Genomic DNA, 18412 nt, shown 5'->3' with positions numbered 1-18412 from the left:
CAGGAGATTAAGAATATTTTTTTTTTACAGAACTAAACCCAAATCCATGGTTTTATTACTGTTTATTAGGCTGAATGATTGATGCTACCTAATATTCACAATCAAATTACAAATGACAAATTTGATTAACAAAAAAGACACAATCTTTGAGAGAATTGTTTCTATTTAAAAGCTAAAGGGGCTGAAGTGACACTCGCGTCATGTGGAACGTTTCTTCCTCCACATGTTTCTCTACGGTACAATTTAACAAAACATCCGCTGCAGAAAGAAGCCGCGGGTTTGATTATACGCAGTTAGCAAAGCTAACACGGACTACCTGTATGTTTGACACAGTTTTTGATTTGTCTCCAAGAATGACTCGCTTTTGAGAATCAGACAGCAAAGTTTTAAAACAAGCAAAATGAATCTCGACAGACTTCGGAAGCGGGTCCGGCAGTACATTGACCAGGTACGAATTGCGAGTTGTTTGACTTTATATGTTGCTAGCTAATGCTAGCTTGTGTAGAACCCTTGCAGTAGACTTGTGAATAACGTACCGCTGACACCCAGTCACAGCGTAAGCTCATATTCAGAACGATAACGTGTCCGTTATGTTGTGTTCGCAGCAACAATATCAGAGTGCTCTGTTCTGGGCCGACAAGATAGCGTCCCTCTCCCATGGTGAGTCGCTTCAGATCAGTGATGGCTAACACGAAAGTTGCAGCGCTAATGTCAGATGAGATGGTCTTAATGAGCGTTATCTGACAGTGCTCGTGTTCGGCAAGTTTATTGCTATTCAGTCATAACTGAAAGTAAACTTCCTTGTTAACTGAAACCAACTTTAGCTTCGCGAACAGTTACGAGATGAACGATGCTAACAGTCCGTCGTTGTTTGCCATTCAGAGGACCCCCAGGATATTTACTGGCTCGCTCAGTGCCTTTATTTGACCTCACAGTACCACAGAGCATCTCATGCCCTCCGCTCACGAAAACTTGACAAGGTAACTACAATTTAAACCTGCGACGCCGATGCAAGCAAAACCATAAAGGTTTCCGTTATAATTTTCGTCTTTTCTCTCTCTCAGATGTATGGTGCTTGTCAGTACCTTGCCGCTAGGTGCCATGTGAGTTACCTATAAGACATCCACAGCATAAATTCTCACAAGTCCCTTCCTACATGATAATAAAGAGCTAGAGAAGCCTGTCAGGAATTGTACGTGTATGATTTTTGTTTTGTTTTGTTTTGTTTTTTTAGTATGCTGCCAAAGAGTTTCAGCAGGCCTTGGATATTCTGGATGCGGAAGACCCAGCAAGTAGGAAGCTACTAGGCAGGAGCACAAAAGAGGACAGTGGGACACCAGAGTCAGCTAAGGAGTGGGACATGTCTCCTGCCTCTGTAAGACTAATCACATTATTAAGGATTGTTTTGTAGTCTTGATTTTAAAAGGAATACATCCAAATTCTCAAAGCTATTGTAATCACCGCTGAGTTTTTATATATAGTCCCAGTCCTTCAGACATTAAATAGCAGGATTTACTACATACCCCCCCCCCACACACACACACCAAGCACAGGTTGTACAAAGACATTATTGGTATAGACTACAGTACTTTATGTTGCATGTTATGGCTTTATTGTATCGCATTTTGCTCATTATCACATGAACCTCTGTTGAAGCTTTAGTTGTGTAATGGGCACATTCTGACAGCTGCCCTCCTTTTTTGTTTTGCCATTATTAAATTTTCAGATCAGCAGCTCTATCTGCCTCCTGCGTGGTAAAATTTATGATGCCATGGATAACAGACCTCTGGCCACCTCCAGCTACAAAGAGGCCTTGAAACTTGATGTGTACTGCTTTGAAGCCTTTGACCTTTTAACGTCCCACCACATGCTGACTGCGCAGGAAGGTGAGGCTGCTTTGTGTCAATGATGTGGACTGATCTTTTTGTTGTCTACAAATGTCAGTTTTTAAAAATTAATAACTTGAAAAATGTGTTGTTTGTTAATAGAGAAGGATTTTCTTGACTCACTCCCTCTGGGTCAGCAGTGCACTGAAGAGGAGGAGGAACTGTTACATTTTCTTTTTGAGAACAAGTTAAAGAAGGTAAGATGGCTCTATATTTGTTTTTTTGCATGATTTTGGTCAGGGGTGTTAAACTGTGGACCTTGATGGCCGGTGTCCCTGCTGGTTTTCCAACTCTCCCTGCTCATCACCTCAAAGTTGTGTGAGTTGACTTATCTAGCTGCTGATTGACTTGATCAAGGCAATCAGCAGGCTCTGGGGAAGAGAGAATTGGAACACCCCTGTAGATTATTTTGTCGTCAATCCTACATACACTAGACCTGTTTTATAATATGTACATTTTATTCACTTACAGAGACACACAACACTCATAGTTTACCTATCTCTTTTCTACTGCAGTATAACAAGCCCAGTGACTTGGTGGTGCCAGAGATGGTCAACGGTCTTCAGGACAATTTGGATGTGGTGGTGTCTCTTGCTGAGAGGCATTATTATAACTGTGATTTCAAGATGTGCTACAAACTCACATCAATGCAAGTGCCTTTACTTTTTCTCAGTGTGATGATCATTTTCCTGTCTTCATTTGATCAAACAACAACATTTTACAAATACTACAGGGTCATTTACTGTAAATCTCTATTTCAGGGTGATGGTTAAGGACCCCTTCCATGCGAACTGTTTACCAGTGCATATAGGAACTCTGGTGGAGCTTGGGAAAGCAAATGGTAAAAAGAAAAAAATCATAGATAGATAGATGGCATAAATATTGTGGTTCTTTTTGTTAATTTTTCTTATTACTTTATTATACACATTTACATTTTACTTTTTTTTTTTTTTTTGCAGAGTTGTTTTACCTCTCACATAAACTTGTTGACTTATATCCGAACAACCCAGTAAGTGTTTAAATTTACATCACTTTCCTTGTGATTAAATTGTCATACTTGCTTATAAACTTGTGTTAAAATTGCTTTACCAGGTATCGTGGTTTGCTGTTGGCTGCTATTACCTCATGGTTGGTCACAAAAACGAACATGCTCGACGATACCTTAGGTAAGTGTTTACATGTAAAGCAAAGGAAAAATTCTATTTCCATTTATTTGGGTTAAGTTACACCTTTGTCTGTTTATCGTCCACAGCAAAGCCACCACACTTGAGAGGACGTATGGTCCTGCATGGATTGCCTATGGTCATTCATTTGCAGTAGAAAGTGAACATGACCAAGCCATGGCTGCCTACTTCACTGCTGCCCAGCTGATGAAAGGGTAGGCAAGGCTCTCATCTTATCTCAATGTGCTTTAATAAAGCTGCCAAAACCAAGGTTTCTGAGAAAATATTTACTTGTATCATCAAGTTCAGTTGATAAAAACTGGTCTCTCTTAATTAAAGTCCTCTAAACGCATTCTATTAATGTTGAGAAGGACGTTCTGCTCAGTCAGACAGTTAAGCTCTTACTGGCACTGCTATTATTAAACAAATTGTGTTTGACAGATTAATTATTTATTCAATACTGCACTTACATTGAATGGTAGCATGCAAAGAGAAAAAGCAGTTTAATACTTTTATTCTTGATCTACCAGAATCTATATGAATTGACCAAATAAAAGGATTATTTTTGGTCCCAATATTTTCTATCCCATGTCTTTCAGGTGTCATTTACCCATGCTGTACATCGGCCTGGAGTACGGTCTGACCAACAACTCCAAGCTAGCAGAACGTTTCTTTAGCCAGGCTCTTAGTATCGCTCCAGAGGACCCATTTGTCATACACGAGGTGGCAGTGGTTGCATTTCAAAATGGAGAGTGAGTCATGAAGCCACATACATACACTAACACTTTGGCCTCTAGTTAGACAAAGCTACAGCAAATTCATCGTGATATTTATTTTTCCCTGTTTCAGCTGGAAGACTGCAGAGAGGCTGTTTCTTGATGCAATGGAGAAGATTAAAGCCATAGGAAATGAGGTAACAGCTGATTAATTTAACTGAAAAAAACTTCCTATTGTACAGGTTTCATAACACGCCTCAAACAAACAAATGCTTAGCATAAACTAATTCAACTTTCCTTTTCAATCTTAAGGTGACTGTGGACAAATGGGAGCCTTTGCTAAACAACTTGGGTCATGTCTGTCGGAAACTAAAGTAAGTATGAGACAATTTACAGTGAATTATCTTCATTGGAATCAGAGTTGCAGAGTAGCAAACACTAGCACTGCCTTTTTCTATATGACAACATGGCTTTTATGGTTGTCTTTGAGTAACCTCTTGTCACTGATATTAACTTTATATATTCTGCTATTTGTTTCCATAGAAAGTACGACCAGGCTCTGGAATACCACCGTCAAGCACTGGTGTTAATCCCTCAGCACCCTTCCACCTACGCCGCCATAGGATATGTGCACAGTCTCATGGGAGACTTTGAGAGTGCTATCGACTACTTTCATACAGTAAAGACCTTTTTTTTCAATTATTCCACATGCAAGTGCAGAAAACAGTTTTTTGTTTGGTTTAATAAGAATTTGTAACTTTTCTTTTTGTGGCAGGCACTTGGGCTGAAAAGGGATGACACTTTCTCTGTGACCATGCTCGGCCACTGTATTGAGATGTACATTGGGGACACAGATGCCTATATAGGTACAGTATGACATGGCTTTGCAGCTGTTTAAGTAGCTGATTTATAAAAATTGATTTATAAGATTTATAAAAATAATAAAATGCCCCCCCCCCCCCCCCACACCCCCACCCCCACTAAGGCACAGACATCGATGACAAGGTTCGAGGCACCTTGAACACCCCAGCACTGATGAAGATGCTGAACCCAGCAGAGTCTGGTGAGCTGCTAGCAACACCAAGGCTGGAAGACACCAGCATCACATCCTTGGAAACGCCATTGTCAAATCAGGACAAGATGATGCTAGAGACACCGCTTCGACTCTCTTTAACCCTCGAGTGTGATATGTACGAGAGTGACGTGATGTTGGACACCTTGTCAGACACCAGCACGTGATCTCATGCTGCCAGGAGGTGGAACTGTTGTAAATCCAGGTTGTCATAGATACACACATCCAAGCCCAAGGACAACATTCAAACCAAAACTCTGGCACCTGTCCTCCACCAAAGGTTTTCTGTGGATTCCCTGTTTTGTGCATTATATATGGTTGTCTCTGCAAGTGATAAAACATGCAACATCAGATAGTGAACATAATGAACATGAGTAAATTTGTATACGGCAAATGCTGTACGTCACTAATTCCGCAAAATTGCACTTTAAAGGGTAAAAACACGTGCCTTTGTTGGATGGTTTGAGTACCTGGCTTAGCATCGAACCTCGGGTTAAGTCTGGAAACACTGGAACATGTGATCCTCTGACGCCTGATTGAAGAACGCAAACACAGCCACGCACCTCGCATCTCAACAAAAGTCCTAAATAGTCATTTAATTGCTGCCTGTGGCAGGACTCAGCGTGTGGTTCAACCTGTGGACTTTCACCTTGAATAAAGAGCCAGCAAAATGCTAAACCATTTCTTAGTTCAAATAAAATGTGTTATGTTTATCTTATGTTGTGTCAAAATGAAGAGCGTGGCAACGCATGGTGTTAAGTTAACCTGATTATTGCACGGTTTACCAGCCAAGATTGTTATAGTTTGGTTTGTGAAATCTGCGGTTTTGAAAAGTCATTTTAGTGACTTTTACTAGTAGTACTAAAACTGATGTCATAGTATCTACATTCACACTCATACAGAGGTGTAAGTCCTCTACTGGTGGCAGGTTTTGAGTGACAGGAAGTAGACATGGAATTCAAAGTAAAAGTTGAGGGCTGGGCATCACCCTTGGCATATGACACAAATACATTTTATTTGGCAGTAATTACTGACATGTTATTCAGACATATTTGTTTTCCAGCAAAATTAGCGTTTGCTTTGAAATGTTATCACTTTTTAAATACTTATTACTCTATAGATTATCGATTATGTGGCTAAGACAATTAAACTTAGTAATAATACACACGTTTCATAAGGAATCTACTGCCAGGACTTGACATCAAAGTCCCGTCCCATTACTCTCGCGATATTACTGTTCTCGCGAGCATACGGTGACTTAACAGTCTCGGAGAGGGAGATGGAGAGAAATGAGGTCTGAAAAGGACCAAATGACCGTGGCCAAAGATAAAAGCGTCGAGATCCAATTCAGGGACGTTCCGAGAGAGGCGGAGAACGCCACTGGTAACCCCAAGCAGAAAGAAGAGAAGAAGGAGGTTTTTACGAAGGTAGGAGCCGAGCGTGAGCGCCGTGGCGCATTGTTTACTAAGCGAAATAGACATGGAGGATTTCAGCACCGCGGACAGCGACAGTGGCCTCAGCTGCGTTGTCATTTCCTTCTGATGCTCTTTCACGTTTAAACGCTTCCATTTACAGGTAGAGATCTTAGCATTGTGTTAAACAGCCAGTTGCTGTGGAACATGCAATGGGATCTGTGGTTTTCTTCTACTGAAGGATTCTTTCCTGGATTACTCACAGAAGTTTGTTTGCAGAACCTGCTCTTATACATTGTTAAAAAACGATCATTCGTTAATTCTAATTTAGTTTTAATGAATTGATCTGTCCGGATTAATTCATAATCTCTTGCTTGATGACAAACAACTCATATTTTCAATTCTTCAACTCTTTTTGGGTGTGCTGAAGTAAGCTGGTCCATCATTCTGAGTAAGCTCATACTCTAATACGAACTAATCGTAAATGAGTGTAAATGTGTTTTTACAGGTAGTAATTAGAAGACTTCCCCCAAACCTGTCCAAAGACCAGTTAGAAGAACAGCTGAGTCCACTGCCTTCCTACGACTATTTTGAGTTCTTCCCAGCAGACCAAAGGTTTAATAATCCGTAAACAGTCTGATGTAAAATCCTGTCGATTCATTTTCTTTTTTATTGGACATTATGACTTTTTCCTTTCTTATTTCCTCCCTCCACAGTCTCTACCCTCACCTGTTCTCTAGAGCTTACATCAATTTTAAGAACCCTGAAGACATCCTGCTCTTTAGAGACCGATTTGATGGATATGTCTTCATTGACAACAAAGGTATGTTTTAAATTAGTTTTCATTGCCAGCCTGTTGCACAATTTGGCACAATTTATTCAGATATAATAAATGCAAATGAAAGGTGTTTGGTTCACGGCCCCAGGTTGAATGTTAGCTTTAGCTATTGCTGTGGGCTTTTAAATGATGAGCCTCCATATTTTAATATTATCTCAGGTCAAGAATATTGTGCAGTCGTAGAGTTCGCTCCTTTCCAAAAGATTTCCAAGAAGAAGCTTAAGAAGAAGGATGCAAAAGCTGGGAGCATTGAAGAAGGTAAACTTGAAGAGTTGTGCAGTTATTGTTCAAGAAAGTTTAATGAGCAAACACATGTAGTTATAGCTTACTGAATTCTGGTCATAAACCTTTTAGACCCGGAATATAAACGATTCTTGGAAAATTACTCCTGTGATGAGGAGAAGTCTATGGCAAATCCAGAGACTCTGCTGGGAGAAATAGAAGCTAAGACCAGAGAGCTCATAGGTAGGCGCATGCACAGAATGTTGTTTTTCTGTCAAGCATGAGCTTCAGATGTGATGAATATTTGTGGGGTATTTACCTGAGATTGTTTTTCTTCAGCCAAGCGTACAACACCACTGCTGGAGTACATCAAGAACAAAAAAATTGAGAAACAGGTGAAAAAGACAGAAAATATTTATAAAGTGTTTTTAAAAAATATCCACAAACATTTATTTGTCGCATTTTCTCATACAGAGAATAAGGGAGGAGAAGAGGGAGGAGCGACGAAGAAGAGAACTTGAAAAGAAAAGGCAACGGGAGGAGGAGAAGAGAAAGCGCCGCGAGGAAGAGAGACGCAAACGGAAAGACGCAGAGAAGCAGAAGAAGCTGTCTGATAAAGACATTAAAATCAAGGTAGCTCCACTTTACCATTTTAATGAGTAGCAAGCAATTACTTATTACATGTGTCCTGTATGATCCATATTCAGCTCCTTAGGAAGAACGACAGAGATGATGACGTGGATTCAGACCGAATGAAGGACAAAGGTGACGTTGGAGAGACAGACAGAGGGAAATGGGAGAAGACGGGAGGACAAATGAAGTCGAAGGAGCCCAAAGAAAAGTGAGCAGTGGTACAAACACACCGCATACACACAAATAACGAGCCCCCCGCTACTGGAGAGCGTGCCTGCAATCTCACGTCTGTCCACTAGAGGTCAGCCTGAGAGCGACAAGGAGCAGCGCGAGCAGCACGGCCGCAGGCAGAGAGACAAAGACCACCGCGGCAAAGAGGAGGACAGGAAGCGCCAGCGGCACCACTACGAGTTCGACAAGTTCATGCGTCGCAAAGAGGAAACCAAGTGGGGGAAAGGTTACTGTCAGGACCGAGCCAAGAAAGAGGGGCACCATCATGGCTACTCCTACTGCCCCGACAGCGGGGACAAGCTGGGGAAGGAGGACAGGGAGGATCTGGGCAGTAGGAAGGAACGCCTCCGAAACAAGGTGAGCGAGAAGGTGAGCACGAGATGGGGAGGGGGGGGGGGGGGGTGATGACCCCCGAGGCACGTGGCTGCCATGCAACGCGCCCGTGCCTTCGGTGTGTTGACGTCACGCGTGTCCCCGCAGGACCGACCGGCCATGCAGCTCTACCAGCCGGGCGCCCGCAACCGCAAGCGCGTGGGCTCGACGGGCAAAGGCTTCGACTGCGCGCCCGCCGGCCACTCGCCGGAGCCGGCGGCCGATCGCGCCTACGAGGCGGTCGCCATGGCAACGGCGCTCGACAAGGCCTTCGACAAAGGCAACGATGAGCCGTGAGGGCCGAGGATGCTGTGATTGAATGACGCCGGCGAATCAGGTCGATTCCTCAGAGACGCTCCGTTCACGTGCACGTTCTTCCGCTCGTTGTGTGTTACCGTCGTCACGCCTTTATAACACAAGTCCGTTGGCTCGATGGGTCCCGTAGGAGACTATCCATCACATATAAGATGAACTATATGTACAGTTGTCTATAACATATGAACAGAATGGCTGTGGAAAACTTTAATAACAGAAATGATGTGTTTTTTGTGTGAAAGGAAAGGAAGTCACTACATCAGCCTGTTTGTTCTTATTTATTTATTAGACTTTCTCTTTTACCATGAGACAAGGTCTTTTGTGAGCAGAATGTTGTACATGAGCCAGGAAGAACACGTTGTCTACATTTCTATAACGCGTTGACTCCCGACAGAATAAAATGCCCCACTGTAAAATGTGAAACATATAAGTGAAAACAATTCATTTCTAAGCTGTTTCTATCAATTCCGTGTATCAAATGTGAGCGTAGAAGCCACACAGTGAAATAAAGTACCGTGGTTTGTCTGTTTAAAAGCTTGTGTTTATGTTCAGTTTACTAATGAATCCCCTCCAGCTGAGGACACTCTGACCCCCAACAGGCGCGTCTCTCGCTTGAGCTGAACGGTTGAAGCTGCACCGTGAATGACTTCCTGTCTTTACGCGTCCTGGAGGATGTGAGTTCAACGTGCCAACACAACTGACACCACAGCTGTGTTTTCCGTGGAGGTGGCGTGAACCATGCCCTGTGGGACCCTGATAATCGGCTCCTTTAGCTGCTAGCTCCAGGACGGGTCCCCAACGGCCTCCGATGGTTTCCTCTTGTGAAAGTGCCTCTGCTGCCGAACGCTCTGCAGGCTCCTGCCCATCGGCCGGTGCACCTGCAACGGGAAGCGCCAGGCTGAGGCAGGATGTGACACACAGCGCTTGTAGCGCCGTTTGACTGCAGTGGTTGTGACAGTTGGGGTGAGGCAACGCGGCGCCGCCCGGCAGCACCGGCGCTCGGCTCCGTCTGATCGTCTGGGCCGCAGCAGGTGGGGTTTCCGCGGCGCTAATAGGGGCGGCTGATCAAAAGCACCAAGTCGATTTCATCTCGAGCGTTATTAGGTGAGCCGGTTCCCACGGCAACCAGCTCGTCAACAGGAAGCCACCGTGCGGGAGAGCGCATCAACAAAGAGCTCAGTGGAAAGCACGTTATGGCCGTCGGCTCCTCGCTCTGACACGGTTTAAATCACAGCACTGATGCAAATGATGACGAGCAGAACCGAAACCAGCGGCCTCTGATCGCCGAGACCCGAGGAGACCCCCAGGGACCCGCTCCACCCCCGGCCAGCTTGTGCTGCTCAGCGCCCCCCGCGGTGAGGGGGGACCCGGGCCGGGCCGAGGGAGGCTGAGCCCGTGCGAGCGTCGCTTGGATCGAGACGGAAGCCGCTTCTGCAGTGGGAGCGCGAGCCGGTCACATGATCCATTTCCGTTCTGTGTGTCAAAGTTTGAAGCCGAACCCACACTTCCTCCGAAGACAAACATCTCTGCTTCTCTCTGGAACGGGCACTCGGCACCTGCCACGCTGCCTCCGCGCTTCTGTAGGTGAGCCCTGAGCTTTAACTTCCTCCAGACGCATGTGCGACCAACGGCTGCAGCACGTGTGGCTTCTCATCTTTTATCCTGTTTTCTATTCTGCTCATGTATTCATGTTAGTCAATGCTTGTGATATTACACGTGTTTCAATGACAGAAAAACGTTGAACAGAAAAAAGTTAACAAATTTCATCAGTTTATTTGTGTTGAGGAAATCATATATTATATAATATGTATAATATATAGCTGTATCTGGAACCAAGAACAATAGCAGCTTAGTGTCAGTTGGTGTCGGATCTCAGAGTGAAAGAACAGAATCATCAGCTCTCGTGACAGAGGAACAACAAACACACAAAAAGGGAAACTCCGGCGCCGCTCGGAGCCGCACTGAGCAGAACCCGACGGGCTTCGCGCGGCCCGGCCGCACGCGGACCCCCCGCCACGACAGTCGACAGACGTGTCTCCTTCCTGTGCGACCGCTCCACCCGACACGTAAACACAACCGCGCTCCTGAAATGAAAGGAGCGGCGTTTCACACGTTGAGAACCTGAAAGTGTTCTCAACGTGTGAACGTGTGAAAGCTGATTTGTCGCGCTGGGGCTTTTTGTTCCTCAAACCCCCGCTCCTCTCGCACCCAGGCCACCATCATGACGGGCAACTCCAGCGGGTTGGACAACGCCACCCTGGCGCTGTTCCAGAACGCCGACACCAGCGTGGTCGTCTCCCTCATCTACGCGGCGGTCGCCGTCGTCAACCTGCTGGGCAACGGCCTCTCCATGTGGCTGCTGCTGTTCCGCACCTCGCCCAAGACGCCCTCCATCATCTTCATGATCAACCTCACCTTCACCGACCTGGCCCTGGGCCTGGCCCTGCCCTTCCAGATCGCCTACCAGCTGCGCGGGTACGACTGGGGAATGGGCCCCGGGATGTGCAGGTACCGCTTGTTGTTGTTGTTGTGGTTGTGGTTGTGGTTGTCGAGCGCTGGATTGCTTCCTGTCCAGCTCAGACGCGCCCAAACCCCTCGTGTGTCTCCGCCCGCAGTTCCCTGACGCTCGTCTTCTACACCAACATGTACTGCTCCATCCTGACCATGACGGCCATCGGCATCGACCGCTACCTGGGCATCGTCAAGCCCATGCTGTTCAGGGAGACGCGGGAGAAGCGGTCCATCGCCGTGATCAGCTGCTTCGCCATGTGGGGCCTGGTGCTGAGCGTGCTGCACCCGCTGATGACCACCGACCTCACCTTCCGCGTGCCCGAGCTCGGCATCACCACGTGCTTCGACGTGCTGAAGTGGAGCATGCTGCCGTCCATGGCGGCCTGGGCGGCCTTCCTCTTCGCGCTGGTGTTCGTCCTCTTCCTCTTCCCCTTCTGCGTCACCACGTTCTGCTACGTGCGCGTCATCGGCCAGCTGGGCAAAGAGCGCACGGACAAGAAGCGCAGGGCGACGCGTCTGGCCTTCGTCGTGCTCCTGGTCTTCACGCTGTGCTTCGCGCCCAATAACATCCTGCTGCTGGCGCACGCCGTGCTCAGGCTCTTCTATGATAAGTCTCTGTACATGGCCTACAAACTGTCCCTGTGCCTCAGCTGCCTCAACAGCTGCCTCGACCCTTTCATTTACTATTTCGCGTCGAAGGACTTCAGGCAGAAGCTGAGACAGGTCTTAAGGTTGTCGAATATCCACAGCCTGAGCAGCATCGACTCCGTGAAGCTGGAGCACAAAGAGAGCCAGTACACGGCACACTGCGGTTACGAAGGTCAGGAGAGAGAGAACAGCGAAGTCTGAGGCCCCCGAAGAAAACAGTAACACGTTAATAAATGAGCTCAAGCTGCTGCAGTTCACTCTGAAAAAGGCATTACTATGTAGCATCTACACATACAAGTGCATATTTCATCTCTTGCTCATGTATCTATAAATGATCTTTTTTATATGTTTGTGTACTTTTCTATGTATGTAAAAAGCAATTTTCTTAAATGTCTATATGTTTATGTTTCCCTTTTTTTACAAATTCACTACTTCTCCTGTACTGTGTTTCACTTATTAAACGCAGTAAATGTGAAATTGAAGCGGGTGCCATTATTATTATTATTATTATTATTATTATTATTATTAGTAGTAGTAGTAGTAGTAGTTGTTGTCTCATCTAATTATTATCATTGACAGTTACTTTACTTGTGTTTCCGTCTTATTATCAACACACTAATCTTCACACCCTTACTACATTATTTAATGTTCAGTTGTAGCGGTTTTCTTGCTGTACTTCCTCCCGCGCTTGGAGGCTCTTAGCGCGTGCTGCTTACTCTGCCCCTCCCACGTTATAAAACGTCATCACGCTCGCGGCGTCATCACGCTTCGTGTTACCCACCTAACGTCACACAGACGTGTGACGTTAGGTGGGTAACACGAAGTTCCTTCAACATTATATGAAACGGGTTCTTTTTTTTAAATGCAGTTAGACCCGCAAATGAAACGTTTGGTGATCACGTATTTAGGAAGTGGTTTGTCTGCAGAAGCCACCGCTCGCAGTGACCAGCTAAGCTAGCACACCGACTAGCTAGCACCGGGTTAGCATGTCAGAGTTCACGCCAGCGTCTTCATGAGTTAACAAATATATAATCATTATATGATTATTTGTGATGAGACGTTGCGTGTTTAGTTTTAGTTACTCACATTAGTTGTGCCGTTTACTCCAATCAAACCGTACCACAATAGTGTCAATAGTAAATGTTCCCAGTACTGCAGTTATGCAGTAGTATACACATAAGTATATGTGTATTAAGTATAAACAAAACGATATTGATGAAGTTTAAACCTGTAAGTGTTGTCAGCTTATTTGTACATTATTAATGGGTTTCATGGTAATCGTTATTTTATCATTCAATAAGTTGTTTTGATGGTTTATTTGTGCAGGACTGCACTGTGCGATGAGTGACCTGTCCGTGTTTGCTTAGTACTTGCTGGGTCTGTTACGTAGTCTGGTCCACATGGGTAATGTGTAACCCTTTGAATCAGCTTGCAGCAGCAGTTGCCCGTGAGCCACCATGGTGCTGAACCCCGTCATTTCCAAGCTCTCTGGAAAACTGGTTGTCTTGGCCAGTGCCTCTCCGAGGAGGCTGGAGATCCTCCGCAATGCGGTTTGTTTGTCTACATTACTTTTCTAATTCTTTGCAAAGAATTCAGTACATTCTGTACAATTTATTTCAAAGAACTAAAGACCCGAAAAATCACAAATGACATTTACACTTGTGACACGCATGCATGTACTCAGTTTTGTTTCCTGCATAAAGTGCAGAAATGTATTCTGGGGGTTTTGGTTTCGTTTGACAGGCTTTTGCTTTGCTTATTTTTCTCAACAGTTTTAATTTTGTTGCCAACAAAAATGGCAAAAATGTGGCAATGTGAAACATACACAAATCTAAACTACTAGTTCTATTACGTGTATGTAACCTTTCGCAAGTACTGACAGTGGGGTTAGGTAGGGTAGGTCAGGGCTTGTGTCACAAATGCATCATACCAAGTGAATTTGTGAAATACCAACATGTGAAAAGAAGAAATTTAACAGGAACTAGGCAATTACACAACCTCAGCGCTGAAAATGTCCAGGTTTGCGAATAAGGTTGTTTTCAAACTTGTGGTGTTCCTAGTCTGGAATGAAAGTAATGGCTGTTAAATGTTGATCTCCTACACAACAGGGTTTACAGTTTGAGGTGGTGCCTTCCTGGTTTAAGGAAACACTTGACAAAGGACTGTTCAAAGCTCCTCATGAGTATGCAGTGGAGACAGCTAAACAGAAAGCCCTGGAGGTGGCCCGGAGGATGCCTTCTGTAAGTTCATCTGCTGTACAACTATATAATTTTATGTATTGTACTTATTTATTGCTGATTTCAAACTTATTGTCTCGATAGAAACACCTAAAAACTCCAGACCTGGTAATTGGGGCAGATACTATTGTGGTAAGAGGAAAAAACATCACCAAACATTAAAATAAGTTGTGTGTGGTTGCCTTACTCTGTTTATTGCTGTTTCCTTTTTGAAGGCTGTAGATGGTATGATCCTGGAGAAGCCAGTGGACAAATATGAAGCTTACAAGATGTTGTCAAGGTTTGTATCAGTCACGTTTTCTGTCTAAAGGAATATTAAAGACACTGAGAATGAAAAGCGACAACTTCACCGTGGTGTTTAAATTCTTTTTGTGAGCTGCTGCTTCTCTTCTTCCAGCTTGAGTGGTAAGGAGCACAGTGTCTTCACCGGCGTGGCTCTTGTCCTCTGTAATGACAAAGAAAGTAAGTCTGAATAACCACTGGACTGTTGAATCGAACATTCTCTGACATTCCCTCAGTGGATAAAGAGAATTTCCACGTCTCTAACCCAGATGAAGAAGTGGATTACAGGTTGATAGACTTCTATGAAGAAACAAAGGTGAAGTTTTCTGATCTGTCAGAGGACATGCTGTGGGAGTACATCAATAGTGGTGAACCTATGTGAGTATGTACATTTGGACTTTGAATACTGCACTGTTGGTAATGGTCATTTACTCATCATGGTGGAGTCACACATTCAGTCAATAAGGGTCAGGTCACCTCACTGGATATAAGCTAAGTGAACCTGTTGCTCTCTTGACTTTGACGCTGGACTGTTGTTACAGCTGTGTTTGTCATGTTCTGTTTGACATATTGTGTCAGCGAGATCTAAACATTTGATTCTGATTAGGAAAAGTATTGTTTAATTTGTTCTGTATTTCACATACACACTGAATCTGTTTGTCAGGGACAAGGCTGGCGGCTATGGTATTCAGGCTCTCGGTGGCATGCTGGTGGAGTACGTTCATGGAGACTTCCTCAATGTTGTGGGTTTCCCCCTCAACCACTTCTGCAAGCAGCTGGACCATATTTACAACCACAGGACTTTGTCTTTACATCGAGAAAGTACGTCTTTACATCTGAGTCACAATGGCACCCACAACGCCTCAATACTTACTCAACCGTCACCCAAGATTTCCACCAATTGCACCTCCTCCGAATGCTCTTCATCCAGTCCTGTCCAAAAGGTGAGCAATGTTTGCCTCATGAGCATAAACTAGATTTTACCAATGTTTACTAGACATCTGTTACTGTAGGTGAAGAGGAAAAGCAGTGAAAGTGAAGTAGGTGAGAGTTCCTGGACATCTGTCAACAGTGTGTCTACACACACAAATTATAAAGAAGTTGAGCTGCTAGACTGTGGAACGAACAGCAAAGGGCAAGTGCCAGAACGAAATGTGGCAAAGCCTGATGACAGTGAGCCCAGAGAAGAAGATTTACAGCGAATCAGTGAACTGATGGACGGGTTCAAAGCCTCCAAGGTAAATGTACCGCATGTTTACACTAAGTGTTACGAGTTATTCATTCTGAAATATGTTTGCCGATTGGCTCCACCAAATAAATAACATGTAACGAATTACCCACAAGATTTGTAATTAGTCAAGGTAATCACCATACATTAAATCGAATCAAAATAAAGACACTCTACTCCTGTATTCATTCTGCCTCCCAAACATTTCCAGGCGCTGTTCACTGCCTGCGAGCTGCGTGTGTTTGACCTGCTACAGAGCCAACCAGGCCTGGATGTGACTCAGGTTGCCCAGGAGTTAAAAGTGTCTGTGAAGGGGACCGAACGCCTGCTGGAAGCCTGCGTGCCTCTAGGACTGCTCAAGTGCAAAGAGAGAAGTTAGTTCCACTCTAGTTGATTATTACTGTGTGATAATTACCATCTAAACCAAAAGCCGGCGTCTCACGCGCTGTGCGGTGTTTCCCAGCGTCCCAAAGGTGCGAGTATGAAAACACAGACCTGGCCACTCGGTTTCTGTGGTCAGAATCCCCATTTTCGCTGCATGACCACATCCAGCACTGCAACAGCACAGTCTGGCCCCTGTTCTCCCACCTGGAGAACGCTGTGCGGGAGGGAACCAGCCAGCACGAGAGAGCTGCTGCAAACAAGCCCAACAATCTTTTTCAGGTGATTGTCTTGCAGTTTAAGCCCAGACCATGCATTTCTGTTAAATGCTTTACAGATGCTAGTTTGTGTTCCCCTCTGTACTTTATTTAAAGGATACTTACTACAGGAGTCGAGAAGTGAAACTGAGGTTCATGAAGGCCATGCACAGCGTCGCCAAAATTACGGGAGCATCTGTAGCAAAAGCTTTTGACCTGTCTGGTTTTAGGACGGCGTGTGACGTTGGAGGTGGGAGCAAGATGCGACAGTCAGATTTGAACCCTTCTTTACTCAACCTATCGATGACTAGTCTGTCTTTCTTTTAAGGATGCACTGGTGCCATGGCCTATGAGTTTGCTAAAGCCCATCCAGGACTGTCAGTGACAGTGTTTGACTTGCCAGCTGTCGTTGAGATGACGGAAAATTTCCATCCTCAGGACAAAAACGACCAAGTCTCATTTGTAGCAGGTCAGACTTCTGTTTTATACTCGTATCAAAATTACAGTAAACTTAAACCTAATCACTTTGGTGGCTTTATTTTCACCATATAAACAGGAGACTTCTTTAAAGACGAGTTACCTAAAGCAGACCTATACATCCTGGCAAGAATTCTTCATGACTGGCCTGATGACAAGGTGCATAGTCTGCTGAGTAAAATTGCAGCTATGTGCTCACCGGGTAAGATTTTAAAGCTATATACTGTATGTCTTTTTGGCAATATGATTGAGTGATTATTTAAAAAATATTAATGTTTTCAGTCATGCTTAGCGGTTCAGAAAAATTGGCACTCATCATCCACTTCCTCTGCTGCCAGGCTGTGGACTACTGTTAAGTGAGATCTTCCTGGACAAAGACAGAAGCGGCCCCAGTCGTGGGTTGCTGCAGGCCCTCAGCATGAGCGACGGGAAGCAAAGAAGTGCAAAGGAATACAGTTTGCTTTTGGAGAGCCATGGGTTTGTCACAGCACACGTCAGACATACAGACAACCTCCTGGATGCCATGCTGTGCATCAAAGTATGAACACACTGCACAGAAAGGGGTTTGGGTTTACTATATGTCACAGGTAACCAGTGTCACAAAGATGGAGTAATTATTTTATGCTAAAATGTCTATGAATCAAGATCTTGTCTTCATGTTATTATCACGATTAATGAACCTAAATGAAGCTTCCTGCTTACAACATGTTGCAAGTCTTTGTGGTCTGACTATGTTGTGCTGCGCTGTCATTCCCTCATCCTGTGTGTCATCAAGTCAAGCAAGCAGATCAGATGTGACAAACAAGGGCTGAACAAAAGCAAGTTCAAGGTGTGCGATATGTAAATGAACACTGTCACTTCACTTAAACTAAATGCACATTGAGTATCTGTATCATCAGAAGCAGTTACCGTGAGATGGGGTTTGTGGGGTCTGCGGATTCCTCCCACAAGCCAAGCACATGCAGTCTGGTTAATTTGTGGTATTAAATTGCTCGTACATAGGTGTGAGTGTGAATGATTCTCTCTCTCACGCGCTCTCTGTCTCTCACGCTCTCTCTCTCTCTCATGCTCTCTCTCTCTCAGGCTCTCTCTCTCTCTCTCTGTTGAAGTGTGCAGGATGGAAAACAGGTTCATGTATCATCAGTATGTCAGCCTATGTGCAATCTGATGGGATTAATTGAAAATCATCATTAAAGCAATGATCCTGGTGTCACCAGACAGCAGAGTCGGCCTGAATCACTGCACACTGCGAACGGAGCTGTCCGGAATTGTTTGGCGCTCCATTCTGTCGGTGGTCAGCTGGAGGCCGGCTGTGGCTGGAGCATGTGCATCCTGCCTCTTAAACACTGTGGAGTGTCATGTTAGGGTGATGTAATGTGGTTGCAATAGAGCCGGAGTGATTAAAGCAGGGATGATAACATCCTAGTGGTGGTGTCTTCTAAGCAGGCTGTCATTTTCATATGCCTGCAGACATGACTTCATGTTTGCTTCAGCTTGGGGCGGAACTTGTCAGTGATGAGGGAGGAAGCCC

At 44.8% G+C, this 18412-nt stretch overlaps 4 protein-coding genes across 7 annotated transcripts; all 4 read left to right on the top strand.

Moving 5' to 3' along the window:
• Positions 1-138: 138 nt before the first annotated feature.
• cdc16 (cell division cycle 16 homolog (S. cerevisiae)) lies at positions 139-5555 on the top strand. Its single transcript, XM_029137485.3, has 18 exons — positions 139-448; positions 606-660; positions 883-980; positions 1065-1103; positions 1235-1375; positions 1727-1886; positions 1989-2083; positions 2402-2535; positions 2648-2727; positions 2846-2895; positions 2979-3052; positions 3139-3264; positions 3649-3801; positions 3899-3962; positions 4078-4139; positions 4309-4444; positions 4541-4631; positions 4751-5555. Exons 1-18 carry the CDS (start codon positions 401-403, stop codon positions 5002-5004), a joined length of 1860 nt encoding a protein of 619 aa, XP_028993318.1. The 5' UTR covers positions 139-400; the 3' UTR covers positions 5005-5555.
• A 521-nt stretch (positions 5556-6076) lies between these two features.
• Positions 6077-9394, top strand: upf3a (UPF3A regulator of nonsense mediated mRNA decay). Of its 2 annotated transcripts, none has more exons than XM_029136004.3 (10): positions 6077-6264; positions 6758-6864; positions 6966-7072; positions 7247-7345; positions 7442-7552; positions 7649-7704; positions 7784-7942; positions 8017-8150; positions 8242-8530; positions 8654-9394. In XM_029136004.3, exons 1-10 carry the CDS (start codon positions 6127-6129, stop codon positions 8840-8842), a joined length of 1389 nt encoding a protein of 462 aa, XP_028991837.1. In that variant the 5' UTR covers positions 6077-6126; the 3' UTR covers positions 8843-9394. The 2 variants fall into 2 exon arrangements, with proteins under 2 accessions (XP_028991837.1, XP_028991836.1); XM_029136003.3 differs by having other exon boundaries at positions 8242-8542.
• A 145-nt stretch (positions 9395-9539) lies between these two features.
• p2ry8 (P2Y receptor family member 8) lies at positions 9540-12496 on the top strand. The gene is made up of 3 exons (XM_029136005.3): positions 9540-10444; positions 11073-11368; positions 11476-12496. Exons 2-3 carry the CDS (start codon positions 11082-11084, stop codon positions 12218-12220), a joined length of 1032 nt encoding a protein of 343 aa, XP_028991838.1. The 5' UTR covers positions 9540-10444; positions 11073-11081; the 3' UTR covers positions 12221-12496.
• A 332-nt stretch (positions 12497-12828) lies between these two features.
• asmtl (acetylserotonin O-methyltransferase-like) lies at positions 12829-17587 on the top strand. 3 transcript variants are annotated; one of them, XM_055505201.1, is made up of 15 exons: positions 12829-13249; positions 13448-13569; positions 14128-14259; positions 14341-14388; positions 14472-14536; positions 14654-14718; positions 14808-14916; positions 15203-15482; positions 15552-15776; positions 15978-16140; positions 16230-16429; positions 16522-16654; positions 16733-16873; positions 16961-17083; positions 17220-17587. In XM_055505201.1, the coding sequence occupies exons 2-15, from the start codon at positions 13477-13479 to the stop codon at positions 17423-17425; spliced, it is 1983 nt and encodes a 660-aa protein (XP_055361176.1). In that variant the 5' UTR covers positions 12829-13249; positions 13448-13476; the 3' UTR covers positions 17426-17587. The 3 variants fall into 3 exon arrangements, with proteins under 3 accessions (XP_055361176.1, XP_028991833.1, XP_055361177.1); XM_029136000.3 differs by having other exon boundaries at positions 12830-12999; XM_055505202.1 differs by lacking the exon at positions 12829-13249 and having other exon boundaries at positions 13261-13569; positions 17164-17388.
• The last annotated feature ends 825 nt before the right edge of the window (positions 17588-18412 follow it).

The sequence above is a fragment of the Betta splendens genome, chromosome 21, assembly GCF_900634795.4.
Source record: "Betta splendens chromosome 21, fBetSpl5.4, whole genome shotgun sequence".
Lineage (NCBI taxonomy): Eukaryota > Metazoa > Chordata > Actinopteri > Anabantiformes > Osphronemidae > Betta > Betta splendens.
This window is presented reverse-complemented; position numbering and strand designations above follow the sequence as displayed.

What these genes read in the sequence shown, in the direction of transcription:
- cdc16 (XM_029137485.3), top strand. Translation starts at nt 401, where the DNA reads ATGAATCTCGACAGACTTCGGAAGCGGGTCCGGCAGTACATTGACCAG. An exon ending in GCTCACGAAAACTTGACAAG is followed by an intron (nt 981 to 1,064) that starts GTAACTACAATT and finishes TCTCTCTCTCAG; the next exon opens with ATGTATGGTGCTTGTCAGTA. An exon ending in CATGTCTGTCGGAAACTAAA is followed by an intron (nt 4,140 to 4,308) that starts GTAAGTATGAGA and finishes TTGTTTCCATAG; the next exon opens with AAAGTACGACCAGGCTCTGG.
- p2ry8 (XM_029136005.3), top strand. Translation starts at nt 11,082, where the DNA reads ATGACGGGCAACTCCAGCGGGTTGGACAACGCCACCCTGGCGCTGTTC. An exon ending in ATGGGCCCCGGGATGTGCAG is followed by an intron (nt 11,369 to 11,475) that starts GTACCGCTTGTT and finishes CTCCGCCCGCAG; the next exon opens with TTCCCTGACGCTCGTCTTCT.
- asmtl (XM_055505201.1), top strand. Translation starts at nt 13,477, where the DNA reads ATGGTGCTGAACCCCGTCATTTCCAAGCTCTCTGGAAAACTGGTTGTC. An exon ending in TTGGGGCAGATACTATTGTG is followed by an intron (nt 14,389 to 14,471) that starts GTAAGAGGAAAA and finishes TCCTTTTTGAAG; the next exon opens with GCTGTAGATGGTATGATCCT. An exon ending in CCTCTGTAATGACAAAGAAA is followed by an intron (nt 14,719 to 14,807) that starts GTAAGTCTGAAT and finishes TCTCTAACCCAG; the next exon opens with ATGAAGAAGTGGATTACAGG.
- upf3a (XM_029136003.3), top strand. Translation starts at nt 6,127, where the DNA reads ATGAGGTCTGAAAAGGACCAAATGACCGTGGCCAAAGATAAAAGCGTC. An exon ending in TTCTTCCCAGCAGACCAAAG is followed by an intron (nt 6,865 to 6,965) that starts GTTTAATAATCC and finishes CTCCCTCCACAG; the next exon opens with TCTCTACCCTCACCTGTTCT. An exon ending in TGTCTTCATTGACAACAAAG is followed by an intron (nt 7,073 to 7,246) that starts GTATGTTTTAAA and finishes ATATTATCTCAG; the next exon opens with GTCAAGAATATTGTGCAGTC.